General features: G+C 57.2%; 10 protein-coding genes across 10 annotated transcripts; 3 read left to right on the plus strand and 7 right to left on the minus strand.

Annotated features, from left to right (window-relative positions):
- Nucleotides 1-1,576: 1,576 nt before the first annotated feature.
- F5144DRAFT_638473 (RNase P subunit p30-domain-containing protein) lies at nucleotides 1,577-2,745 on the plus strand (the record flags this gene model as incomplete). Its single annotated transcript, XM_066792693.1, has 2 exons — nucleotides 1,577-2,520; nucleotides 2,578-2,745. Exons 1-2 carry the CDS (start codon nucleotides 1,669-1,671, stop codon nucleotides 2,743-2,745), a joined length of 1,020 nt encoding a protein of 339 aa, XP_066649291.1. The 5' UTR covers nucleotides 1,577-1,668.
- Nucleotides 2,746-3,077: 332 nt separating this feature from the next.
- On the minus strand, nucleotides 3,078-4,553 carry F5144DRAFT_70793 (uncharacterized protein). The gene is made up of 2 exons (XM_066793351.1): nucleotides 4,163-4,553; nucleotides 3,078-4,108 (listed from the first exon to the last, which is right to left on the minus strand). Exons 1-2 carry the CDS (start codon nucleotides 4,217-4,219, stop codon nucleotides 3,116-3,118), a joined length of 1,050 nt encoding a protein of 349 aa, XP_066649292.1. The 5' UTR covers nucleotides 4,220-4,553; the 3' UTR covers nucleotides 3,078-3,115.
- Nucleotides 4,554-6,252: 1,699 nt separating this feature from the next.
- On the minus strand, nucleotides 6,253-7,713 carry F5144DRAFT_70852 (Mss4-like protein). Its single transcript, XM_066793352.1, has 5 exons — nucleotides 7,195-7,713; nucleotides 7,104-7,136; nucleotides 6,986-7,031; nucleotides 6,846-6,916; nucleotides 6,253-6,766 (listed from the first exon to the last, which is right to left on the minus strand). The coding sequence occupies exons 1-5, from the start codon at nucleotides 7,368-7,370 to the stop codon at nucleotides 6,643-6,645; spliced, it is 450 nt and encodes a 149-aa protein (XP_066649293.1). The 5' UTR covers nucleotides 7,371-7,713; the 3' UTR covers nucleotides 6,253-6,642.
- A 622-nt stretch (nucleotides 7,714-8,335) lies between these two features.
- F5144DRAFT_503367 (heterokaryon incompatibility protein-domain-containing protein) lies at nucleotides 8,336-11,770 on the minus strand. The gene is made up of 2 exons (XM_066786419.1): nucleotides 8,873-11,770; nucleotides 8,336-8,722 (listed from the first exon to the last, which is right to left on the minus strand). Exons 1-2 carry the CDS (start codon nucleotides 11,464-11,466, stop codon nucleotides 8,353-8,355), a joined length of 2,964 nt encoding a protein of 987 aa, XP_066649294.1. The 5' UTR covers nucleotides 11,467-11,770; the 3' UTR covers nucleotides 8,336-8,352.
- A 173-nt stretch (nucleotides 11,771-11,943) lies between these two features.
- Nucleotides 11,944-14,286, minus strand: F5144DRAFT_477736 (acyltransferase family-domain-containing protein; the record flags this gene model as incomplete). The annotated part of the gene is made up of 2 exons (XM_066785060.1): nucleotides 11,944-13,486; nucleotides 14,027-14,286. Coding segments are annotated over 2 exons (1,803 nt in total), but the record flags the coding sequence as incomplete, so codon positions are not given.
- Nucleotides 14,287-14,695: 409 nt separating this feature from the next.
- Nucleotides 14,696-15,965, minus strand: F5144DRAFT_558113 (uncharacterized protein). Its single transcript, XM_066788060.1, has 2 exons — nucleotides 15,704-15,965; nucleotides 14,696-15,624 (listed from the first exon to the last, which is right to left on the minus strand). The coding sequence occupies exons 1-2, from the start codon at nucleotides 15,766-15,768 to the stop codon at nucleotides 15,159-15,161; spliced, it is 531 nt and encodes a 176-aa protein (XP_066649296.1). The 5' UTR covers nucleotides 15,769-15,965; the 3' UTR covers nucleotides 14,696-15,158.
- A 123-nt stretch (nucleotides 15,966-16,088) lies between these two features.
- Nucleotides 16,089-17,542, plus strand: F5144DRAFT_608848 (uncharacterized protein). Its single transcript, XM_066791607.1, has 2 exons — nucleotides 16,089-16,814; nucleotides 16,919-17,542. Exons 1-2 carry the CDS (start codon nucleotides 16,564-16,566, stop codon nucleotides 17,349-17,351), a joined length of 684 nt encoding a protein of 227 aa, XP_066649297.1. The 5' UTR covers nucleotides 16,089-16,563; the 3' UTR covers nucleotides 17,352-17,542.
- Nucleotides 17,543-18,215: 673 nt separating this feature from the next.
- Nucleotides 18,216-19,144, plus strand: F5144DRAFT_558118 (uncharacterized protein). The gene has a single exon (XM_066788061.1). The coding sequence runs from the start codon at nucleotides 18,459-18,461 to the stop codon at nucleotides 18,732-18,734; it is 276 nt and encodes a 91-aa protein (XP_066649298.1). The 5' UTR covers nucleotides 18,216-18,458; the 3' UTR covers nucleotides 18,735-19,144.
- Nucleotides 19,145-19,625: 481 nt separating this feature from the next.
- F5144DRAFT_589332 (uncharacterized protein) lies at nucleotides 19,626-20,337 on the minus strand (the record flags this gene model as incomplete). The annotated part of the gene is made up of 3 exons (XM_066790028.1): nucleotides 19,626-19,679; nucleotides 19,717-20,127; nucleotides 20,188-20,337. 3 exons carry the CDS (start codon nucleotides 20,335-20,337, stop codon nucleotides 19,626-19,628), a joined length of 615 nt encoding a protein of 204 aa, XP_066649299.1.
- Nucleotides 20,338-21,308: 971 nt separating this feature from the next.
- On the minus strand, nucleotides 21,309-22,238 carry F5144DRAFT_598420 (mediator of RNA polymerase II transcription subunit 8; the record flags this gene model as incomplete). Its single annotated transcript, XM_066790943.1, has 2 exons — nucleotides 21,309-22,065; nucleotides 22,123-22,238. The coding sequence occupies 2 exons, from the start codon at nucleotides 22,236-22,238 to the stop codon at nucleotides 21,309-21,311; spliced, it is 873 nt and encodes a 290-aa protein (XP_066649300.1).
- Between the last annotated feature and the right edge of the window lie 279 nt (nucleotides 22,239-22,517).

The following is a 22,517-nucleotide window of genomic DNA, read 5'->3' on the forward strand; positions in this document are numbered from 1 at the left end:
CCAGGACCAATCCGAGAGCCGGGTTGGGTCAAACAGCAGTCCGGATAGAAGAGCAAAAGCCTCAAGTTCAAGATTAATGTTCCAAATAATAGCCTGCATCTCCTTCTAGGAGATTTAAAGCAGCATAGTATCGCCACTTTACTCACACGGTGGTGACCAAATTGTTTGCCAATTGCCATGTTAAATAGCCTGCTCTCCTCATCGCTCCCCCGAAGTGAACTCCCACACAAACAATAAAAGTGAAGCAAAAACAACGGCACAAATTCCCCGTTACCCAACTGAAAGCTTGGGCCGCCCGTCCATCTGATCGCAATGGCACCTTCTTCGAAGCCTTCAGTCGATCGCTCCGAGGACCACAAACTTTCCCCAAACAGTCTCAACAACCATCCACGCAATCCATCATCATCCACCTCATCTCTAACTTTCTTCTCCATTGACGACGTGGACGATCTTCCGCCGCCGCCTTATAAAAAAAGGGCCGATCTCGCCCTCTTGCGGGGCCTGGAGCGTGGCGACCGCGACGAGGACGTCAATGCCACATTCACACCCACCACATCGGCAGTTTGCGCCCGGCATCTGCTAAATATCGTCTCCGCCATCGAGCGAACTATTAAGATGCTTCTTCGCGCTATTATCGGCATTCTGTCTAGTATTGCGAGCAACCTGGAGAGGCTGCTCAAGGAATTCCTTAATGACCGGTACGTCGCAAGCCCCCCTCGCCTTGATCTCGCCCTCGAAGTTTGCTACGATTGATTGTCTCTCTACTAACCCATTCCTGACCGTGCTTAGGTTGGTAAAGGTGTTCCTATATTTCATTCTTTCCACCGTCATCATTTGCACCGTCGCCATTTTCATATACATTTGTATCGCCGCCGCCCACGATAACTTGAAGTTGACGATCCCGGGGTTTAGTTGGCATGGAAAGGCTAGCCCAGCCTAGGGCATGGCAACCTGGGGGCTGAAGGCGCCATTGTCAATCAAGAGGACGAACCACAAAAACAACTAGCTTGACTGCAAGACATTCTGGCACGGGGGAGTTTGGAGGTTTGGTGTGGCTGTGTGGTTTCGGGGAGGGAAGCGCGTGGTGTATCATGTATGGATCTCAGTCAGCTGCGAGCGGTCGGGTGGAAACCCGAAATCATTAACCGAGGAGCAGAAAGGAATTTCGGTTTTATCGCCATCAAGCTCTGTGGGAGATGAGAGCAATTGGCAGTTCGTCGAAACGGCAATGCGGACAACATCTGTTGGGGGATTGTCGATGTTCCAGGCGCGAGGAGCGCGCTTCCGGCAAGATCAGATAGGGACACGGGGATGGACAGGCGGGTGTTGTAAATAGGTATCCTTCATTATCGTTGACTAGAAGGTGGGAGATGCTAGATTCCGTTATAACCCATCGCGTCTCTTCTTTAAGATATGAGGGTGGGGTGGGCTGTATAATTGTCACCCTATGACGGTGAAGAGGTTAGTGATTGGCAAGCGAGAGGCTTGGCAGGCCTGCAGCAAAGCGAGCCGAGACCCGGACCCACTCACTAGACGATACCCAGATGAGACCCACAACTCTAACTTTCTCAAAAGCTTCAAGCTTGGCCTCTGCTTTCCGATTGTCCACACCCAATCATCACACCTAACCGGCAGCATTGCGTGCGACACAACCTCCCACACCAAACCATGCTTTACGACCTCAACATCGCCTGGTCGCCCGGCACACCCGCCGCCGACCTCGAGCGCACCCTCAAATTCGCCAAAAGCCTCGGCTACGACGTCGTCGCCCTCAACCACATCATCACAGGCCCCATCCCAACCCAGCCCACGCCCATCACCAACCCCATCCCCCAACCAACCCCCCCCCACCCCTCCTACCCAAACCCAAACACCAACACCAACCCAACAGCACCACCCCCCCCAAACACAAACACAAACACCACCCCCACCAACCTCCCCACCACCCTCCGCCGCGCCACCCTGCACATCACCGACCCCTCCACCACCAACTACCGCCTCTCCGACTTCACCCGCGCCTACGACCTGATCGCCCTCCGCCCCACCACAGAACGCGCCTTCGCCTGGGCATGCGCCGGCGGATCCGCCGAGGGCGCCCCCGCGCTGGTGTCGCTGGACCTCGCGGCGCCGCTGGCCTGGCACGTGCACCACCGCACGGCGATGGCGGCGGTGCAGCGCGGGGTGCGGTTTGAGGTTTGTTATGGGCAGGGGTTGGGGTTGGGGCAGAAGGGGGGGGTGGATGGGGCAAGGGCGAGGGTGAATTTTATTGGGGGGGTGCAGGCGCTGTTGAGGGCGACTAAGGGGAGGGGGGTCGTGGTCAGTAGTGAGGCGAGGGGGGTGTTGGGACTGAGGGGGCCGGCGGATGTGGTGAATCTGATGGCGGTGTGGGGGTTAGGGCCGGAGAAGGGGTTTGCGGCGCTGGGGGAGGGGGCCAGGGCGGTGGTGGTGAATGAGGGGATTAAGAGGCGTGGGTTTCGCGGGGTGGTGGATATTGTGAAGGTTGCGGAGGGCGGGGAGGAGGTGAGGAAGGGGGATGGGGATGGCGAGGGGGAGGGGGAGGGGGGCAATGGGACTAAGGGTGGGAAGAAGCAGAAGCAGCAGCAGCAGCAGCAGGGTCAGCAGGGGCAGAAGAGGAAGAATGGGGGTGGGGGTGGTGGTGGTGGTGGCAACGGCGGCCAGACGGGGGAGATGAGCAAGAGGCAGGCGAAAAAGATGAAGAAGGAGGCTTCGCAGGCAAAGGCTTAATACCTATATCGCCGATTTTCTTCTTCTCGTGTACCACATCGACGGGCCGGCTGGCATTACGATACCCTTATAGACATGGGACGGTGGGCAAAATTCGGGCTCCAAACCATAAGAGACTTGCTCTTGTTTGTTCTCCATTGCTTTTCAGAAATAAAAGGCACCGGCTCCACCGGTGTACGGCGGCAAAGCCAACGCACGCTATATACATTAACCAAGAAAAAGCCCGGCGATCTCGCCGAACAAAGCATCACGTACAACGGCACCATCGCCACAACACAGCCATTTGGTATCTAACCAGAAAAGAAAAACAGTAAAGGGTATAGTCCGCACGCTCCATCCATCTTTTTTATCCCCCCACAGACTCCAGCGCCTACGTAATCGGCGCCACCGTCTGCTGCACCAAGTTCCCGAGATTTAGCTGGCTCGACAGCGTCAGGCCCGAGACGTTGATGGTGGGCCCCGCGCCGGCGCCGTTCGCAACTCCGGGGGTAGTCGGGGTGGGCGTCATGGCCGACTCGATCGGGATCAGGCCCGCCACGCCGCCAAAGGCGCCCGCGGGGTTCGAGGCGGGTGTGGCGGCCGGGGCGTTGACGGTGCTTGGGAGGACGAGCGTGTTGGTCAGCGAGCTGGCGAGGCCTGGTGGGGCGGCTAGCGACGATGTAGCTGAGTCGCCGACGGCCGAGCTATCGGATACGGGCGCGCCGACGATGGGTACGGCGGTTGGGTTTGCGGCGGCTGGGGGGGATTGGGAAGACGGTAGGGGTGCGAGTGAAGTTGAGGAGGTCGAGTCGGAAAGCCCAGGCGGTGGGACGAGTCCCGGTTGGTTCGCTCCTCCTTGGCTCGGTAGCGGCGCGAGAGATGAACTCGCGCCCGCGGGATCAGAAGACGCGGCGGCTGGGGGATCAGACGATGCCGCGGCTGGCGGGTTGGCGGGTGGATTAGCTGGCGGCGTGGCTGCGGGCGGGTTCCCAACTTCGCTCGTCTTGCGGGCGTCTTCCGGGACCGGAATCACCGTGACACCGATGCCCCCCGTGGCTACCACCACTGGAGGCGCCGCTCCCGAACCCGCACCCCCCGCGGGAGCCGCTGATGCCGACCCGCCACCTGCACCGCCGTCCACCGCGCCGTTGGCCAAACCTGGGCAGACAGTGACAGTCGAGGCAGCGGCCGTGACGGTCACAGTAACCGCCGTCGCATTTGCCACCTGGCCCGCGCCTCCACCTCCCCCAACCGTGATAGTTTGCTGTACCGTTTCCGTGACCGTCTGGGTGCCAGCTCCCAGGCGGTTTAACATGCTCATGAAGCCATCGGCAAGATTCACGGTGCTGGCGGGGGCATCCTGACGCCGGTTGTACGCAGCAGCCTACGGAACCGTTAAGTATATGACTTGGTTGTTTACACAGAAAGCATTCCTTACCTGGGCGAATGATACAGAGCCCAGAATGATTGCGAGTGCGTGAACACGGAGCCTCATTCTGACTTGCGCCCCACAACGAGACGATTCTCGTGCCGTCCTCCGTTCGGCACTCTCGCGATGATCTCGAGTTGGAAATCGATTGGACGTGTAGACCAGCCGTAACAGAAGCCGTACAATCAGCCCGGACGATCCCTAGACATACAAGCGGACCTAGTCGTCGTTTTCTGGGGCAAGTAGCGGTAGTCCGATGATGAGATCAAGAAAATGACAGGCGTTTCTGAATGAAGGCCAGCTTTCGGTGGCGTTAAAGGTGGAGGTGATAGACAAAGCAGCACTGCTGGATATGAAAAAATAACTTGGGTATCGATGTGTCGATGACCGCCAAGGAGAAGAAAGGAAGGGCACGCCTGGTAAAGAGTGTGTGGTTGAGGCAAAAAGACAAAGCGCAACAGACAGTAAAAGCACAACGGTTTGGGAGGGAAGACGAATTGGGGCGAAGAAGAAAACCTAAGGTAGAAACCGGCAGTCGAAACAGACAGCAAAAGGGAGACCTTGGCGAGGGTGTTTCGAACAGGCCCCATCCACGTCTTCCTTCGCCATCGCGCCGGGACAGGGGGACAGAGGAACCCAAGAAGTTCTAGACGCCCATCTCTTTGCAAGGCGACCTTGTCTGAAAGGTAGTCTCATGGGGGTCTCGACAAGTGGGTTCTGGGCCGATGAGGCTCAATGCTCCGCGACGGGATCCCTGTCTGGACTTGGGACGTTGACACCTCGTGGTGGGTTGCGGCAAAGGTGTCCCACGCCGCAAAGGGGCATGAGACGGACCCCAGACGGCTTGTGTCAGAGGTCGGCCCAAGCGAAACAGGCCATTGCGTGAGCGGCGCAGGGGGACCCGGCTACAACAAAACCATCACGGCCCCGCGACGACTCAGAGTTGCAGAGGAGTTGATGAAGCTTGTCAATGGAACCGTCGCCCTGTCGATATTATGCTGTCCATGGCGCATCCATGGCGTGGTGACAGTTAAAAACAGCGTCGCAGCACGCGCCGTCTTGGTTACCCCCGCGCATGATGAGGCAAGTGTTCACACTTATCCTGAACCAAACAAAACGAGATTATGAAGGCAAGGCCCTTATTATTGAACGAATAAATGATGCACTTCCATAGAATGTACTTCGCAGTGTGAAATTCGATGGGGTTGATGGATGACGAAAAAGGCATTCGCACAATCCAATCGGGATTTTCGAAGGAGGTTTGTGGATCCAGGGGTCCCCAGACCCCACAGCGGTTGCGCAGGCGCCTTCTGAGACCCGACCAGGGGCCTGCAGGTCCAGACCCTCACATGCAGCCAGGCTAGATGGAAGGCTAGGTACCCTCGCGAGACCATCATTGAGGTGTCCGTTGAGATGCTTTTGTCGATTGAATAGCCGTCATATTTTTTTCTGTCCTTTTTTTTTTTTTTAAGAAAAGGTAATGGGACGCCGAGATCAACCCTTACCTCGCCAGATCCGATTTGGGTGAACTGCGCCTGAAGCATCGGATGATGAGTACATGGATACCAAGGAGGTACCTCGAGTACATCAAATTCTTGCCCTCAGAAGCCTCCTATCTGCTCAGAAAAGCCAAGCCTCTACAGTGGCTATGAAGACAAGAAATCGCACTCTGCGAACAACAAACGATGTCCTGAATCAGTTGTTGTTGTGGGGACGGTAAAGGGCCAGACTACCTAGGCCACCAACAAGACATCACTAACATCCGGGACTCACTCGAGAAATACAAGCTCCCGAAATGGGGCTTCGTGATATTCTACTGCACTTACAGCTCGCCGGAGAAATGGGGCAAATTCTTTGAATGTCGAGAAGGGATGGAAGCCGTCCACAGCAGTATGGCTTGGACCATTATCGATGGGGCATTGGATGATGGTTGTTTCTGCAAGGTTGTCGGGGAGGATATGGTCTGAGAGAACAGGAACGAGAGGATATTCGGGCTTCTAGGGATCACGATAACGGTGAGTCAGCCTCGAAGATCTTGTTGTGATGTACGCACGCTTTCTTGATATCGACATGTGGTATAACATCTGGATCGACGAAGGAATTGCCCAGGTCTGAGTCATGACGCGGCCAGTTAATGTTTGCGCACTTGGCTGCGTTAGCGACTGCACTCGTGCAACGCCTAAAGTTTTGGTCGTGAGTTGTGAATCATCTATCTCCCTGCAATGCAACGAGGAGTCAAAACCCCTGAATCCACGAAAATAGCAGCCTGACGCATCTCGAATTACTAACACAAGAAATGACTAAACACTCACACCCGACCAACTGGTCTCGAGAACACTTGGATATACACAAACACCCCGTTTTTACGCCTTGGTCACTCACCCACTCACCACATCCTGTACTTTTATATACCACCTCACTTTGAGCCCACCCAACAAATACGGCAAAGCCTGCGACAAAGCAGAGCTGGCGGCGCGGTTCTCCGATGCCTAACCAGCGAGCCCAATCGGTTTGTCAAGCGACCCCGGGCTCCCGTCGCTGTACTCGGTGAGGTCCGACTCCTCCGAGTACGTCTCAGACCCCTCTGGGATGGGGACCATGGCCGACTTGGTCCTATGCAAGGAGACGGAGTCAATTGACCGAACGGGAGCCAGGGGGGTAGGGGTAATAGGGCACAACAACGGTGGCTTACCAGATATGGATGGCTGTCTTCCAGTCCAAGCCTTCAATGCAGCCCCCCTTAACGGCGACGACGTTCTTGCCCTTCGAAGACAGAACCAAGGTCAATACGTGTTGGGCAAGGACGAGTTCGATGTAACTTTTTGCACTTACAGGCGTTGTGTGAAGAAGGCGAGTCCCGCATTGCTTGCAAAAGTAACTATGCGTCAAGCCGAGTCAGAGCCCTATCCCATCCCAGGGTTTCCCTCCTTTCCTTGCTGTTCTCACTTACCAGAACATGGTCTGTCCCGTGGAAGTCGCTCGCCTACCAAGGTAACCCTGTTAGAACCCATTTGTCTGGACGGAGATTGCGGCAGACTCACTTGTAGCAGCTGAGCAGCTCGGCGTCCGGCAACTGGAACCTAGGGAAGATGGCCGAGGCGCCAAAGGCCGAGCTCGCCTGTCGCTGGCAGTCGTGGCAGTGGCATATGTACAATGCCAGGGGCTTCTTGGTCGGCGTCTTGAAGCTAACAGCTCCACATTGGCAGCTGGCGTCCATGGTTACTGTTTTTTGTCTAGTGTTGCTCAACTAAAAGGCGAGTTATGTTGTCTTGGCTAGATGGAGTCTTGGAGAGTATGCCAATTGGTGATGTCAGCCGAGGTCGGAAGGCATGAACTTGTTGTCTCGAGTTCAGTTGTACCTAGACTCAACAAGGGACTGATGATTGATATCGGGTCGCCACGGCTTTCAGCGGCAGCAGTATTGCACTTTTAGCTTCCCGTCCTGTGCCGTGCCCGAAGACGGAGGCCGGATCATGTAAGGCAGGAACTGGAAAGGGAAAAGATGACGGGCCAATGAGATGACCAGAAGGAAGATATACAAGAAGAAGAGAGAAAGAGACCTGAGGCTCCAGTCCTCCCAAGTAGCGGTGGCCTTGAAAATATACCCGTTTTCCCAGCTCTGTGACTGTCCTGTTGAATGACGTGAGTCACTTCGGCCTGAGGTACCAGGGCATTCAATCCAGCAAGCGACTCAGAGACGCGTGGTCACATGACTACCTGTCAATCTATTTCCAGTGCAGAACTATAACTAGGCGAGCTGCGTCACCGCAGGATGCATGGCAGAAGCCAGCCTGAGCCAGCTTTCCTAGCGTATCCAGGAATGGAAGCAAGCATTGATTGACTAACCTTGAAAAGGGTTGCGCTGCGGCTGATCTTCCCAAAGCATACGAGACGAATCTCCACCATGACACGAGCTTTTATTATTGTCGTACTCCAGACGTCAGACGGGGCGTTGTTCCGTTCACCATCCAGTCAATCGAAGTCGATTAAAGGAGGAGGATTGCTCAGGGATGAATTGCGCCCCCGCGCTCAAGAGCGAAGAGCGGAGCCCCGCTGCTGACCCCGGGGCTGACCCGATCCGATGTTGCGCCGAGAACTAGGCCCGCTTAGCCCCGGCCGGCCTCCGAGTATCACCGAAAGCCGACGGAGTCAGGAACTGGGAAGTGACGAAGGACGGGAGTAATCTCAATAAAGTTATCTTAACGAATCTCAAAGGCAACAACACCATGCTCCCCCACCTTCCTCGTCAACCGCGGGTCCTCCTCACCCTGCGGCGTCGGCGTGAGCCTCAGCGCGCCACCCCCATCCCGTTCAAACATCCCCTCCGCAAGCAAACCCGCTCTCTCAACCGCCTCACCCTGCATCAACCCAGGCACAAAACACTCTCCCACCAACCTCCAAAACCTCACCCCATCTTCCCCCTCGCACGGCCTCAACACAAACGGCACCACCCCCCCAAACAACACCGCCACCACATCCCCCTCCCTCGCCGCCGCCGGCCCCAACCCCTCCCTCCCCTCACCCCCCTCACCACCATCACCACCCTCCCCACCCCCCATCAAAAACACCCTCCTCCCCGCCAACGCATTCACCGCACACAGCGCCCTCTCCCTCATATACACCGACTGCCCCTCCAACACCCTCCAAAACATGCCCATCTCCCCATGCCGCAACTCCTCCCCCCTCCACCCCGCCCTCTCCCGCCAATACAGCAAAAACTCCCCCAAATGATCCGTCTGCGCGCGCTCCCCGTCCAGCGCCTCCGTCGCCGCGCGCATGCCGTACTTGCCCGGGTGGCCGGTCACCGCCACGGCCATGGCCTTGGAGGTGGTGCTCGCCAGATGGGTGGCTTGGAGGGAGGGGTCCGTGAAGCCGAAGAGGGTGAATTTTTCGAGGGTCGCGCTCCAGGAGGCGCGGAGTTGGGTTTGCTCTGAGTTGAGGGAGGCAAAGAGGGTGGTGAGCGCGGTGCGGTGCGGGCCCGGGGGGAGCGCGCCGAGGTGGAGAGAGCCTTTTTGGAGGGGGGCGCTGGTGGAGGTGAGCGTGCCGCAGAGGAGGCCGGGGAGGGTGAGGGAGTGGTGGGTGGTGGTGGTGTTGGGGGTGACGGTGGTTGGGGTAGGGCAGAATAGCTCGCCGCCGTTGGCGTAGTAGCCTTGTTCGTCGCGCAGACCGAGCGGTTCCGCGAGGAGTGGTTCGTCCCACTTGGGTACCCACGAGGGGTAGGTTGTGTCGAGCTCGTCGCCGTGCTGGACGGCGCTGAGGATGCGCAGGTGCTTGTCCTGCTCGAGGATGCGTTGCGCGGCTTGGATGTAGACCGAGCGGAGGTCCCGGCTGTAGTCGGGTTTGATGAGCAGTTCGGCTTCCGGGTTGTTGCCCGCGAACGGCATGCCCAGGAGCGCGTAGATGCGGTCCCGCTGGTCGGTTGCGTCGAAGCGGCCCATGGTGGTGCCTAGCACGACGGACAAGTCGAGCTTGGAGAAGGCTGAGATCCCGCTGCGCTTGGCGAGCGGCAGCACGTAGATGAGGAAGGCGTTGTAGGCGGCCGTGATGGGCTCACCACGGCTGAAGTTCCACCCGCTGCTCATCATCCATGCGGCGCAGATTCCGATCAGACCCCAGGAGATGCGGTGCTGGCCCCAGTAGACGACAGCCGAGCTGCCGAGTGCCAGCTCTTGGATGATCCAGAACCGCCGGAAGTAGTTCTTTTCGAACAAGGTCCGGAGAGCCGCCCATGCCTTTTCATCCACGGTGGTCCGGATGGAAGCAAGGGCATCGTCGTCCATGGGTTCCAAAAGGCTGGCGTAGCCGGCAAACCCGAGCCTGTCTCCCCCAGGACGCCAGGCCCGAACAATGTCGCAAACGGCAACAAACGCGGTGCTGGCTTCGTCGTGCTCGTCGAGTCCAATCCAAACGAGCACGCGCTCGGAGCTGAGGTAGATGTTGCGCATGATAGACACCTGCTGGCCACGCTCGGGGATATCCTGCTGGTTGATGCACACGGAATCGGCCCACACATGGCGAGGGCGGTCTGTGTAACGCAATCTCCTGAGGGCATTCTCGAGGTTCCGCGGAATCTTGACTTTGGACCCGTTGCAGCTGAGCAAGGTCATGTCCGACGGGTGGCCCCAGGTGTAGGAGGTCGCCTCGAAACTGGGCTTGTCGTCGAGCGAAACCACCTCGAGTCGGGTTTGGAGTTCGTCTTCCTCGGCCGCGGCTGGTTCGAGGACCAAGATTCGGATGCTAAAATCGCTGGGGAGTGGTGAGTACAAAGGATCATCCGCCGGCTGCTCATCTGGGGTGATCGCATCTGCGGGTTGACCATCCGGCTTCTCAACCCCTTCATCGCCCCCGGCGAACTCTTCATCGAAGGCGCATCGATCAACCACGTCGCCCGCTTTGAGAAATATCGCCCTGGCTAGATGATCCGCCTCCGGCCACGACTGGGGAGCGTTCGGGTCTGGTTCCTCCTCGTCATCCTTTTTCCGCATTTGCGCATCCGACAGATTCTGGCGATAAGCCCCAATGGTGTTGTCCTCGAACGCAACGTTTGGCAGAAGCCGCGCCTCGCATTGTCCCATCACCAGCACGGCAGCGACGCCACCACGCCTTTCATTAGTTTCGCTCTTCGGTGTCGCCGTGACTATCGTGCCACCCATAAACCAAAGCGAATGCCTCCACGTATGCCCCTCCGAAGTCAACATCTCCTCCCTCCCATCCACCGCAAACGTAACCGTCGTCCCCGGCGCAATCCACACCGGATACACAAACGTATCCGTCCGAAAAAAATGCGGCACCTCCTCCCCCTCCCCCTCCCCATCCCCCTCCCCGTCCGCAAACCGCAACACCATCACCACCGTCGCCGGCGGCTGATACTCGCCCACCCCCACCCCACCCGCCTCCTCCCTCAGCGCCTGATACACATCCCAGAACACGTGGTCGTACACCCCATACACCGCCCGCCGCAACGGCGTAAACAGCGGACCCTGCCCCGCCTCTGCCTCGCTCTGCTCATGCGCGCCCTCGGGCGGGTCCAGCAGCGCGTACTCGGTCCGCGCGCGCCACACGTCGTCAAGCCAGCGCTCGTGGGGTGGGGTGGTGGCGATCCAGTTGCCGAGGTTGCGCATCAGGTGTTGGAAGGTCGATTGGAGGTGTTGGGGGTTATCGACGCTAGTTTCTGCTCCGAGACTGTCCGGGTCGATGAGCCAGAGGCGGCGGAGGGCGGTGGACACTTGCATCACGGCGGGGTTGTCGGCGAAGGAGATGGTGCGGAGGGGGGGCTCGGGTTCGAGGATGGGGATGGGGGGGTTGGAGGCCATTTTTGTTGGTGGGGTTGTTGTTATTGTTGATGTTGTTGTGTTGTCGTCGATGTTGTTGTCGGGGCCCGTGATTCGGTCTCATCCCCCGTTGCGGTCAAAAGGAGGAGAGAAGATGAAATGAGGCGACGGCATGTCGATATCTTAGGTCGTTGCAGCCTGACAACGCGTTAAGGCTGCCGTGTGGGGTGCCCAATTTTGGCGTAAGCTAACTTTGGAGTGCATGAAGTTCTAGGTACGCCATACATCTTATCCCGCATAGTGAAGGGATCGTGAGCGACACACATCACGGTGGACCGTGGGTTTTGCCCGGATGCAACAGCCCCGGCTTGAGCCCGGGGGCAATGGTGAATTACTACAGTTACACATGCTATTTAAATGCTTCCATGCAGTGGTCTGGGTATACAGCCCCGCTAATATCCAGTAAGACAAAGTCAAATACTCCAAAAACCCAAAAGACAGACAGACAGACATTCAATGTCATGCCGCCACCGAATACCCCTGACTACTAGGGCTCGGCTCCGTATCATCCAAACACGCCGTCTCCAGCTTCCTAGCCAGAGTGACCACCTGGCTGTCAACCCCCCGCCAAAACAGATCCGCCGCCCAAATCACAAAGGGACCCAGGAGAAACATCCCCAGCACCCAGCCCACCAAAATCTGCGCCGTGGTCTCATCCCCAATAAGCCCCTTAATCCCCATCGCAGGCAAAGCCGGCTGATAGTCCTCCGCGCCGGGCTCCCCGCTCGTCGGAATCGGCGGATGCCCGATCAGGCGCTCTTTGAGCAGTCCTTCCACGGGCCCGTGGCAGATATACACAGCATAACTAATGCGGCCGCAGTATTGGGCGAACGGGGTCTCAAAGAAGCGGCGCAGGAAGGCCAGCTCCCCCACCGCCCAGACCATGGCCACGGCCGACAGGCCGAACCAGAACTTCTGCGGCGCCAGGCGGTCCAGGGTGGCGAAGGGATACGGCGTCTGCGCGAGGAGATAGCGGATGCCCGGCGTCTCCTCGGCGTCGCGGTTGGGCCAGCCCGCGATGAACAGCGCGAGCAGCACGAGACAGCTCTGGAAGATCTTGAGCGGCCAGTTGGTGGCGTCCCGCGCCCGGTGCGTCTCCGAGTCCTCCTCCCACTCCTTAGCCCTCGCCGCGCGCAGCACGTACACCTCGGCCAGGAACAAGCCCGCGAGGAACTCAAAGGCGGCCCACTTGCCACAGGCCAGGCAGTAGCCCAGCAGGCCCAACACCGTACCCATCCGCACGCGCAGCCGCACGCGCGACAGCATCAGCAGCACGAGGAACAGCAGCATGGAGTGGGCGAACTCGATGGGGATGGTCCACAGGTGGATGTCGTAGGCCGGCAGCAGGTCGCGGTCCCAGGCCCACGGCCAGGTGATCTGGTGGAAGACGGCGCCCTTCCACTTCCAGAACTCCTCGGCGAGGGTGTCCCTGGCCGGGGTCAGGTAGCCCATCTGGCGCAGGCACAGGACGATGAAGGTGGAGACGACGCAGGGGCCGAACAGGCGGAAGGCGCGGCGGAAGGTGGAGGACGCCAGGGCGGCGTAGCAGCGGTCGGTGTCGCGGGCGTGGAGGGCGCGCACGGGCTTGTAGGAGAGCACGAAGCCCGAGATGACGAAGAAGATGTGGACCATGGGGCGGCCGGAGAAGATGACGCGGAGGAAGGGCAGTTGGACCCAGGCGTCGGCGCTGGCGACGCGGTGGAGGTCCGGGTCGGGCTCGAGCCCCAGCCCGTACGACGGCGTCAGCGAGCGGAAGTTGTTCTCGGTGTAGTGGCAGAAGAAGACCAGCACGGCCGCCACCCCGCGCAGCCCGTCCATGTACGACGTCGCGTGCACCCGCCACGCCGGCGCCGGCCGGTGATGGTCGGGGAACACGGCGTCCGCCACGAAGCTCGGTAGCAGCGGCCGCAGGAACCGCATCCACGACTGCCGCGGCGGCCGGAGCAAGCTGTGGATGGACGACGAGCTCGACGCCCCGCGCCGGTGGCCCGGGGTTATCATGCTGTTTTTTCTTGTTTTTTTGTTGCGTCGGCTGGACCGGAGAGGATCTCGAGCCGGATGGGAGGCGGAAGGGTGTGGTTTATGGCATCGGAGAGTTGTTTTTCTGGATTCCCAGGTTGGAAGCCTTTGTGAGACAGATGGTCTGGCGGCTGGAGTCGGCAAAGGGTTTCCAGAGGGCTGGCCAACGCCGTAAAGGCGAAGTCTCATCTGAGACCCTGTGCCTCAAACGCGGCGTCGAGAACGGAGTTTGGGGCCCGTCGGGTTTGGTGAGAATCCGTGACTTACTGCCTAACCGGTAATGTACAGAGCCACAATGGTGCGAAACGGGATGGTAGCTATGCCAGGTATGCCGTCTGGAGAAATATCCTGGATTCTGTAGATTCTGTAACTGCGCCGAACCAATATCAAACGGAGCGGAGGCCAGAAACAAGTGGTGCGTGTTACAGGTTTGGGAGAGCCCAAGCAAGACATGACAAACGACAAACGACAACCAAAAAGGAGAGAGTAACTATGGAACCAGCTGCCAGCAGCAGGAAAATACTTACCGGGTTGGTACTTGGTAATGAAGGAGTACCGGCTCCCATTACAACTTGTGGAGGAGATCTTCATGGTCGGCGCGTCGACTTCCCCTTGGGAAGCATCAACGGCAACTCCAGCGGAGATTTGGGCGAATGACGGCCAAGGGAGGTTCAGGGAGGATGCTGAATCCCCGGCTACACCCCTCTCACCCCCCACTATCCCGCAGTCAAGGGGGGTTGAGAGTGGGTCAAAGCCATGTGCCAACGTGCCCAGTCGGGAGGGCTTTTTGAAACGTCCCAGGCGTCATTTTTAGCGGCCCAGAGGTGTGTTTTGGTATAGATCGTCGAGAGGCATTCACGCAGCCACGGTTTGATTTTGGGGGCCGTCGAAAACCGGGACAATGTGATTTCGATATTGCAATTTGAAAATCTGTATCTTGAAATTTCGGATGTCGAAAGCCTAGAGTACTTCGTACTTCGTTTCTCGTATGTACATACCTTATTCATTCTGGCACAGCGCCACGCTTAGTCAATCGCGCTGTCGAGTCAGTTCTTGTTTCGGCCTGAAGGATTGAGGCGGCTGATGAGAAGTGTGGTTGCTGAGATGCAGTGTCCCTGCCCGGGCCGTGCATTCTTTCCAGGGTCCGCGCCCGGCTGGGCAAGCTGCAACCCACTTGGTTGCGGGCCACGCTCTTGACCAAAAAAAGCCGAACTCGAAAGGAAAACAAGAAATCAAGAAAAGAGAAAAGAGTAAACGAAACAAGAAAAAAAGAAATAAGTGAAGAAAGCCGAGAAATAAACCAATCAAAAGAACCCGAGTCAATCAAAACTCGACTTCAGGCTCCCGAATGCCTCTCTTTTCGGTCCTCTAATCGAAGGTTTTGCCTGCACCTGCACCTGGAGTTCAGCTTTTTTTGTTCGTTGGGTGCTAGCCAAACAGACCCAGCAACAACCACTTACTCACTCCTGCTCTTTAGTGTCAACACCCCCTTATCCACCACAGCCATGTAGACAAGAAGAAGCTAAAAATAGAGAGAGCGACGACGACAACCTCAGCATGGATGATGGGCCTCCTTCACCCCCCCTCAACCGAAGACGCCACCGCCATCCTCAACGACCTCACCCGCTAGCGTCTCAAGCAATGGGGTTTCGTCATTATTCGAGGGACCTACTCCTCTCAATTGAAATGGGACAAATTCGTACGTCTCGCCCAGGAAGATGCACGTGATTACTTTGAGCAGCGACAGATGTTACATCTGTACGACAAGATGGCCTGGACCGTGATTGAGGACGGGCCCGCCCTGGACGGTGCCGGCCTTGAAGTGGCCGAGAAAGCCTTCCACGAGTGGCTGGATGGGGAGGGAGGGAGGAAGGATATGGAGGGGAGTGTGTTTGCTGAGGAGGGTGTGGTTGACGAAGAGAAGGCGAAGGAGGAGGAGGGGTATGTTGTGAAGGTTGTGGCGGTGTCGAGGGAGGGGGGAGAGCAGGAGAGTGAGGGAGGTGAGGAGGAGGAGGAGTTGGATGAGGATGGCAGGGAGCGAGAGTTGGAGGATGTGAGGAAAAGGGTGAAGGCAAATGCACTTGTCGGGATGTATGCGTGGCTTCTGGATGTGAACTCCTGGTATGCCCTCCCCATTGAAAACGGAGTTGTCCTTATGTGATCAGAGACTGGCTATAACTAAGCGTATGAAACTGTCAAGAGACCCGAGAATGGCGGCCCTGCTCTGTCAAATGTGGCAACTAGGGGTTTTGGAGTTGATTTCATTGCACACGTGGGGGATTGTAGGTAATTCAGGGGGTAACTGGCAAGGTGCAGATAACACTGCACTAAACTTCCATGTCAACTAACCTACTTAAGGTTGACGGCTTCGAGCTTGTGGCGCTGAACGCTTTATCTTCCCATCCTCCCTAACATTCAATGTCTATTCCGATGCTAGTACGTTCAATTTGAAACTATCTCACATATGAGGACCCTCCCGAATTCCCACCAGTATGACATTCAAATGACTGCCCCTGATATTCGCGGGAGAAAGCTGAAAGGGAGAAACTTGATTGCAAAAGGCTGGGGTTGGGCTGTTTGGTGGTCTGGGAAGGCTTCATGAGAATCTCTTGTTGTTCAGTCTGGTTCGTTTGCTCTTTTCACCACAATTCACTGAATATTGTCGAGCACCCTTTCACAAAAGTCTTTTTTGCCTACTTAACTTGCTTACCCATATTTCTTCTTACAATCCATCTTTTTGAGCTTTACAAAATGTGGCTTATTCCAATATGAGTCAAAAGCTGTAGGTCAGCAAGCATCCATTGAAACAACAATCAGAGCAAACACTGGCGGGTACACGCATTGGCTTAATATACAAGACAAAGACGAAAACCAACCAGCAACCAGCTGCACGGCTAGCAACTCTTGATCTCTTTTCTAATTCGGATTTTCGTAATCAAAAATCGTATCCTCGCCAGCTCCATTCCCTCCTCTTCCCCTGAAGACCCTCTTCGTCGGTTCCAGGCCTTAATCAAATCATTGTTTGGCCGTTTGTTAGTCACCTCAATCACAGCCATTGCCATGACACCTTCTCCTGACGATTGCGATGATACATGGGTTTGTCCTCCGTGTCGCCTTTTTATCCTGAGGGAATACTCGCGCCGGCCCCTGAAGCTCCCGGAGAAGAGCAAGCCCCCGGAGAAAAGCAAGACCTCAGAGAAGAGCAAGCCACGCGACAAACGCCCAGACGTCACCTTCCACATGCGGTACACACCAGGCGAGCAGCAGCCGGCAGCATCCGGAAGCGAGGGTGATACAGAGCAGGGGCCAAAGTAACTAACCCCTACCCCGTTTAATTGTTTGCATATGTACCAGCGGATGAGCCTGTTCGCTGCGCTGTCTTCGTCCGGGCCCTAACTCGATGTGCCATCCATAGGACGGGGCCCTCCCTCTCAGTTTACATCGACCTCACCAATTTTCCAGTGCATCTTCTTCTCGGCGACGAACCACCCGAGGCCCCTAAGCCAGCCGAGGAGGGTGCCCCCGCCCAAGAGACGCAGCAGCTCGATCACAACAAGAACGGGGAGCAATCACCATCGCAAGACGCAAACGGGCCGGGCACGGCCAACACTGAAACCCAGGCACCAACGGCAAGGAGACGGGCATCAGGGCCCTTCCTCGACTTTTTGCATCCCGCATTTTTCTACTCGGATTACAATACTGGGCAGTCTCGCGCCGCTCCTCGAGCCAAGGCGAAAAAGCCCCGAGGGGGAAAGGGAGCCAAAGGCCGCCGTGGCAAGCAGGAGGTTGGGGATGCCAAGTTGCTAGGGTTGAAGACGCAGCAGGCTGAGAACATGTCGAAGTCCTAGGGGATTCTGGGTTTTGCGGGTAGGACGGTAGTAGTGAAATTGCATAGGGTGTTTACAAGGGGGTTGGCGAAGTTCCGGTCGTATCATGTACACAATGAGGTCTTATCTATTATTGCTACCTGCCTAGGTACCTACCTACTAAACACGGAATTACCATTCCACGAAACAGCACCGCATGTTTAAACGAGCACAGTTTCACAAGGTCTAAACCTTGGGGCCTTCTTGTTTCTCCGCCACATTTAGTCCACAATACTTCCCTAAATGTCATCGGATAGTAACATTAGGTGCCGAGATAATTAATTACACCCAACCGCCGCCAAACAATCCTAGAACTTGATACATTGAGATCCACACATCATATTCGGTGAGGTGAGGGCGAGCGAGAGCTACCTAGATATATTCAACTAAACGCTATCAAAACTTTTTCAAGAGGTTACAAAGAGTCAACCAATGGAAACACAATCGACACTCGTAGACTAGGTAGACGGTGCAATAGAAAAAAGTCCGTGTAGTTTCAGCGGCGTACCTATTTCCAGTCGACAGCGCGCTTATATACTATATACTTATCAATGGTAATGTGGCTATTAATGACATGTCTACTTTACTGTCAACACACTTTCAGTTTGTTGTTAGTAGAGCAGGGTATTATCTTTTATAATAAAAATAGACAAAAAAAGGCCCACAGCGCGACTCGTCCACCATCTTTTTTGTTAAAAAGAAAAAAGAAAAAGAACTTAATCCTCCCCCACCTCCCTATCCGCATCGTCTAGCGCCGCCTTTAGGCGGGGCATCTTCTGCCTCAGCACGGCCGCCTCCGCCCTGGCCGCGGCCGCATCCGCCTTGGCTGCCGCCGCCACGGCCGCTGCCACCCTCTCGGCAGCTGCCTTGACCGCTGCCGTCTCCCTGTCCCGGGCCTTGGCGACGGCGAGCTCTGCCCGCTCCTCAGCTATCGGCTATGCCGGCGGCGGCGATGGCGACCGCCGCCACCCCGAACCCAAGTCCCACGGCACCGACCAGGCTGGGCATTGTTGCTGCTGGTGGCGGTGCTGGTGGTGCGAGTGCAGGTGTGGGACTTGCGGTTGGGGTGGCGCTGGCGGCGGGGGGGCGATGGTGGTGGCGGTAGCGGTGGTGATTATGCCGGCGGCGGCGATGACGACGACCTCTGTCTCCCGCCGGAGATCTTCCGTCTCCCTCTTGGCAGCCGCCGCAACGGCCGCCATCTCCCGCCGAAGAGTTTCTGCCTCCTTGTCCTGGGTCGTAGCGACGGCGTCCCTCTCTCGCCGCAATGCGGGCCGTCACCTCCGCCGCCCACGCTTCCTCCTCCCTCCTGGCGCTCGGCCTTGGCCAGCTCGTTGCGCTGCCACAGACAGCCACCCATCATAACGGCGACACCCATCAGATCATCAAGTCATCAGCCCATCCTTCCCCGCGCCCAGCCGAGCCCCAACCCAGGTTCAAAAACGCCCACAACACCAATACCTCCGTCCCAGTCAAACCACTCCCGTCGCCGCAATGACCTCCCTCTCTTGCCTCTCGGCCATCCTCGCCGTCGCGCGGGCCGTCACCTCCCCCGCGTTCGCTTCCTCCTCCCGGCGCTCGGCGCTCGGCGCTGGCGAGCTTGTCACGCTGCCGTAGTTGATAATCAACCGTGGCCGCGACGCCGAAGACGACGTCTACTTCCGCCACCGCGGGTTCCACGTTAGTGTGGATGTGGGTGTGGGCGAGGGCAGTGCTGGTGGTGGTGCTGTTGGTGCGGTTGTTTGTGGCGAGGTGGCGATGGTGGTAGTAGTTGTGATGGTGGTGTAGGTTGTTTACACGGGCAGTCGGGGGGAGACGCGGGGTTATAAAGGTTTGCGTGGCTGCGAGGCTCGCCTTCCTGACTGTGGCCGAGGCCCTTTCCCTGTTTCCTTCTTTTAGGTTATTTCGGCTCAAAAGTGGAAGGTACCATGGGCACGTAGATCCACTAGGAAGGTACGGCTCTCCTCCCCTCTCCTGGCTAGGATCCTTCCGAGTTTCCAGGCGGAAGCCGGAGGCCGGCACCAGCAGCCACAGCTGCCAAACCACCGACTACTTCGTGATTTCCCATGTCGGTGTTGTAGGTCCAGAGAACGTAAAGAGCTGCCTGTAGCCGGTTCGCCTGCAATAAAGCGTTGCAACTTTCGAGGCCGCCGCTGCCGGTATAATAATAATACCCGCTAGCACTGTCCAGCGGCCCAATCCTTCCTCGTTGACGTTGAAAGGACAGGCTCTCGGCATCGACGGCGTCGAGTGCATTCAATGCCACCAACACGTGCGCATCCTCGGCGTATTTTCTGAGCGCACGAATAGCTGCCCGCAGCTTGGCCGTTTGCAGCAGGGGCAGCACCGCTTCGGAACCCCCGGGGCCTGGGTCGGTGTTTGAAAGTTTACCGCCAGAGCTATCACCGCCAGCACGGTTGCTGGTAGCACGGCCGGGGAGTGGCGGGGTGCTGTAGCCAGTCCTGGCAATGGTGCCACGGAGTCTTTCAACAGCTCTTTCCGCGGCATCAGACCATATACCAGCAGCATCCAACCCGCCCCCGGATTCTGATAACATCGCAACCGAGTTTGCGACCCGGGCGCCGGCGTAGACGATGGCGGGAGGAAGATTGCTGTTAGCTTCCCAGGTCTCAATCTGAGATAGAGCGTCACGAATGCTTTCCAAAACGGACTCAAAGGCTCCCGTACGACACATCTCGGATGAGGCTGGCACGGCGTCGCGAGCTTGGTCGCAAATGGCTTCAATGGAAAGTCCCGGCTCACCTTTCACCGCGGTAGCATAGTTAGCGATGCAATTGGTTATTATATTAGCAGCAACCTGCGCTTCAGCGCTCGGTGCCACGCTAACACCATAGGCAACAGCCTCGATGACGGCAACCACCTTCGAGGCGGCCATCCACCCACCTTCTGCGGCAGCAATGCCAACAGCAGCACTGATGATTGAGGCCGTGTCGTCCTTGAATGGCATGGTGGGCTCCGGTAACATCCTCAGCCTGTAGGCTTGACAAGATGACGAGGGCTCTGGCTGGCTTGATGTATCGCTCGAGGGAGGGGTCTCTCGTTGGCTTGACGTGTCGCTTGAGGAAGTATCACCCGGCTTGTTGCTGATCTCAAGGCCCGGGCTGTGGCTGACGTCGAGTCTTTTGCCCCCGGCTCGCGATAAAATTGATTCCACCCACGCTTGGAATCGTTGTAACAGGTTGGCCATTTTGGGCATATTGTGGACAATCGATGATGATAAGTGCGTCTTACATCGTAGTTCGAGGGAGGAATGGCAACAGTAGTGTGCATCGTAGAAAAAGAGGTCAGTGTGCCAGTTGGTAGCTGGGTATTTGAGTATCTGCCTACCTTACTCATATGATGACGCAAGTAGGTATCTAGTGGGTTCTAAGAACTCGGGGCTCGGACGATAATACCATTAAGATCAACGTCATCATAGGAGCATGGGTGGTTCAGACGAGACGGGCTGTCCACTGTGGATGCTAACAGCACGCCCTGCCAGCTGCAACTGTCGACTAAAAGAGTCGATAACATTGACAATCTCTAAGCGTACTACGGAACACGACGCGAATTTGGTCATGAATGATGCGTCACCGACCGCAATAACGCAGTATCGATGATAATCATCGGCTACGCCTAGGGCCAGGAGCTGTCACGTCTTCCTGGCTAACATAATAAAGCGCTTGCACTGCGTTCCACCTATTAGCCATTGATTACATACCAACCAAGAGATACCTAGGTCATAGACGGGTTCTCACCTAAAATCTCTCCTTCACCCGCGCTCAGTGTCCTCCGAACTCCCTTATCCAACTCTCGGTTGCGGATAGAGCATCGGCGACGGAAGATAATACTCCGAAGCAAGCGAGCCGTTAAAAGTTCCGTGGTTCTAAAACTGCGCTTGCGAGAATCGGATCATTGACCCTAGCGTGTTTCTCGCATTTACCTCGGCGGCGCCACCCGCCGAGTCGGTACCGTTTGTATGCGCTTCGACTCGATCGGGACATTCCCAGGAAGCTGCAGGTTGCCTTGTGCTTGCAAGTAGAAGATGTGCTCTGGCTCGGTCGCCGCAAACATCCCCCCACCGGCTGCAGCAGAGCCCCCAGCCCCAGTAGCCAGACCCCCAGCGTTGCCCGCGGCAGCGGCAGCCTCATCCTCCTCATCTTCCTCCTCCTCATCATCATCCTCTTCTTCATCATCATCATCCTCACTCTCCTCCAGCGCCTGCCTCAAGCCCGTACGCACATTCTCAACCCCCGCGGCGCGCTCCTCGGCCGTGTACTTCTTCTTGACCTGGACGGTGACGTACTGCTGCAGGGTCTGCTGGAAGTTGTCGAGCATGTCGGCCCACTGCTCGCTGAAGGGGTCCTGGGGCGCGTCGTCGCCGTCCTCGTCCATGCCGTACGTGCCCTCGTCGTCGTAGTCGTGCTCCCCGCGCCGGTGCACCCCGCCCGCCAGCTTGCTCGCGTCCACCCCCACGCCCCGCGCCGTCGCCCGCGCCTCTTCCACCCAGCTCTCGACGTCTGGTTCGAGTTTTTTGCGTAGGAGTTGGGTGAGGATGTGTTCTTGCGTGCGGCCCGGGAAGTTGGTGGAGGGGTGGATGGCGAGGCGCTGGAACATGCCGGCGTTTTCGGTGGCGATGTCTTGGATGGAGCGGATGTTGGCTTGGAGGATGTTGACGGATGCTTGGAGGGATTCGCTGGGAGGGGGAGGGTCAGCGAGAAGCAGAGTTGGAAGGTGCGCGGTTTGGACTGACTATGTGGGAAGGGGATTCGAGTTCGAGACACTCGTTCGCAAGCTCCCGAGATTGCTAGTGAGCTGGGCGAACCGGTTCCGCAACAGCTCCAGCTGCTTCAGCTCCTCGGGGCTCATGTTGAGCGACGTCATGACTTCGGTGCTATTTGTACGAATATTATTGAAAAGAAATGGTCGGGGTTTGGTTTATGTGAGAAAGGGGGGAATGGGGAGAGAGTAAGAATTTTGAACGCGTGGGTATGGAGGTTGGTTAAACAATGGGTGGTTCTTCAAACATCTCGGCCGCGACGAGGGGCATCGCGACGAGCTCCAAAGAAGCTTCGACAGGGGTCCCTGGCCTTGGGCCCGCTCGAATAGAACCCTAACCCTGACACGCCTGGTCACAATGACGGGATG

This window comes from Chaetomium tenue (assembly GCF_020726465.1).
Source record: "Chaetomium tenue strain MPI-SDFR-AT-0079 chromosome Unknown F5144scaffold_1, whole genome shotgun sequence".
Classification (NCBI taxonomy): Eukaryota; Fungi; Ascomycota; class Sordariomycetes; order Sordariales; family Chaetomiaceae; genus Chaetomium; species Chaetomium tenue.